This window comes from Myotis brandtii, unplaced genomic scaffold (assembly GCF_000412655.1).
Source record: "Myotis brandtii unplaced genomic scaffold, ASM41265v1 scaffold123, whole genome shotgun sequence".
Classification (NCBI taxonomy): Eukaryota; Metazoa; Chordata; class Mammalia; order Chiroptera; family Vespertilionidae; genus Myotis; species Myotis brandtii.
In genome coordinates, this window is record NW_005354291.1 from 18,381,718 (window position 1) to 18,384,648 (window position 2,931).

General features: G+C 47.7%; 1 protein-coding gene across 1 annotated transcript in view; it reads left to right on the plus strand.

Moving 5' to 3' along the window:
- The window catches only part of LTV1 (LTV1 ribosome biogenesis factor), a 13,631-nt gene that overhangs the window by 335 nt on the left and 10,365 nt on the right, over window positions 1–2,931 (plus strand). Inside the window, exons 2-3 of the mRNA XM_005859086.2 lie at window positions 1,127–1,259; window positions 2,364–2,537. Coding sequence (XP_005859148.1) covers window positions 1,127–1,259; window positions 2,364–2,537 — 307 coding nt within the window. The remainder of the gene's footprint in view (window positions 1–1,126; window positions 1,260–2,363; window positions 2,538–2,931) is intronic.

Sequence of the window (2,931 nt, forward strand, 5' to 3'; positions counted from 1 at the left end):
GCGGCGCAGGGCCCGGTCTGGGTCACCCTCACCCTCTGGGGCACACTTTGCAGCCTGCAGTGCGTCTCCCATGCCCAAGCGCCTCCCTGGAGAATGGCCTTCCCTTTACCCCGAAAATCTCTGCCAAGCTGGGCGCAGATGCGCCGCCCTGTGATGCACGGGGTCCGGCGGAGAGGGGGTGTCTGCCCGTCAGTTTGCTCTGGGGGAAGGAACTTGTGGGAGAGCCTGAGCTTCCTCCCGAAGCAAGGCGGCTTACTCAGCTGGGATGATGCCTTCTCAGCGTAGAAAAATCACGGTGGGGTAGTGGAATAAACACGTAGAAAGGAATGGCGAATCTCACTGACTTCAACTGTTGTGCGTGTTTGCACACAGTACAGTGGGCCCTTGACTTACGAGTTTAATTCGTTCTGTGACGGAGCTCATAACTCAAATTACTCGTATGTCAAATCAAAAAGTGAACGAGTGAGACATGTGATGCTGGGCTCATGTTGGGGCGTTCACTGTGACGTTCGCTGGGCCAACTAGCGGTGGGGTATCTGAAGCTGGCTCGTAACCCGACTTTTAGCTCGCAACTCAAAGCAAAAAATCGGCCGAGAGTAGGCTCGTATCTCGAAAAACTTGTTAGTCGGGACACTTGTAAGTCAAGGCCCCACTGTAGTTGGTACATGAAGCGTGTTGTACCCTGCTCGAATCTGCCTTCCCCGGGTTTCCTGGTGGCAGGCTCGCTGTCCTGGTCCAACCTGTCGGGACCTCCTCCCGGCACGCAGGCTAAAGTCACTCTTCAGTCATTTTGCACAACACCGTGTTTCTCTTCTCTTTACCTGAAATCACTGTTCTTGATGATTTGCTGGGGAAGAATAGGGGCTTGTCTGACTTAGCCATTGCTGTATCCCCAGCGCCCATGACAAGGTCTGCCTACAGAGTAGGTGCCCACAGCTGTTTGTTGGAGGAGGTGATTGTAGGTGTTTCGAGAACAGAGTTGATGTTGCCTGCCCTACAAGTGTAGGTTTCAAAAAACCCGTTGATCCTTCACATAACTTAGCGAAGATGCCGGCGCGGACTGTGACACAAGCCACGGGGGTTTGGGTTCTGTGTTCATGGCATGTTTCCGCTTCTGTCCCCCGAAGCCTCACAGGAAGAAAAAGCCCTTCATAGAGAAGAAGAAAGCTGTGTCCTTCCACCTGGTCCATCGGAGCCAGCGAGATCCGTTAGCAGCGGATGAGACTGCACCCCAGAGGGTCCTGCTGCCGACACAGAAAGTAGGTGCTGCTGTTCTTCAGCCAGTGAGTGTGTGGGCGGACTGTCGGTGGTTTTAAATTATCCCAGCCAGCTGCTATTTTCAGGTAACTGATCTTCAGGGAAGCAAAACCTGTGACTTAATTTTCAGTAAATGTGCTGATGTTTACGTCGTGCACACTCATTTTGAGTGAGAGGATGAATCGCCTTTATTTGGGATGTTTCAGTGGGCACATCCTTCGTAATGATAAATATGTACTAAGCCATCGGCTACAGTACTGCATGATGTTATTTGGGGCACAACCAAAAGCTCAGTCGCTGCTTTCCCTAAGATCCTTTCATTTCATAACCACGAACTGCATTTTGCCTCCTGGTCACTCGTCTCACGAAATGCAAAACATTGCAACTCGTAAGTCAGCTTTAGAAAGTGCCAGGGAGCTTTTAAAGCAGCGGTTCTCAATCTGTGGGTCGCGACCCCTTTGGCGGTCAAATGACCCTTTCACAGGGGTCGCCTAAGACCATCCTGCATATCAGATATTTACATTATGATTCGTAACAGTAGCAACATTACAGTTATGAAGTAGCAACGAAAATAATTTTATGGTTGGGTCACAACATGAGGAACTGTATTTAAAGGGCCAGAAGGTTGAGAACCACTGTTTTAAAGGGTCGATGTGCTAATTAGCAGTCAGTATACTTGTTAAGCATGGGTAATGTGAAAGGAAGTGTTGGGGAACATTGGGCCTATTTAGCTTTTTAGTAAAGCCAGTTTTTCTTTGTGTATAAATACAAGAAATTATACTTAACCTTTCAAGGCCCCTACTCTATGATAAAACAAATTGCTGTGTGTGTGTGTGTGTGTGTGTGTGTGTGTGTGTGTTTCTTGGCTTGGATTATTGCACAGAAACATCTACTGAAAGGAGGAATTGGTTCCATTTTAATTTTATGTGACACAATAGTTTGGAAGCTCTGTGTTTTCTAAATTTGTTAAGAATTCATTGTCTCATTCCTGTCAACCAAAGTGTCGATGTGCCATCTGCCTCCTGTTCTGAAAGCTGTGCTCATTGGAAGGTTCCTGTGCCTTAATTTTGGAAGAGGTAATAGTTCCATTTTGTTTATTATCCTAGAAAAATGATGAAGAGAGGCGAGCGGAACAGAGGAAGTATGGAGTGTTCTTCGATGACGACTATGACTACCTACAGCATCTGAAGGAACCATCCGGGCCCTCAGAGCTGATTCCCACAAGTACAGTCAGTGTACCCAATAGGAGAAATGAAAATGAAGAAACTTCAATAATTTCAGTAAGACTTTTCAACAATTTGTGTGAGAAAGAGTGTGTGGGGGTGAGTGAAAAAAAACAAAACAGTTTTATATCAATATAACTTTGGGCAAGAAATGGGGCAGGCCATGTTCTCACTGAAAGTGGTGTGTGAGTGCAGGTGAGAGTAGGCCCCCTGTTCTTTGGTGGCAGTTATTAAAAGTGACAGTCTTTGACAGGGTTAGAACTTTTGATAGATGTGGTCATGTTAGATAGCACTTTAATACTTCATTGTTTAAGTGCAAGTGAGAGCACATATTTATATGAAACTAGAGGCTCAGCGCACGAAATTCGTGTGCGGGTAGGGTCCCTAGGCCTGCCCTGCGATCAGGGCCATCTTCCCCGGCTGCCAGCAGCCGGCCCCGCCACCCCCCCAC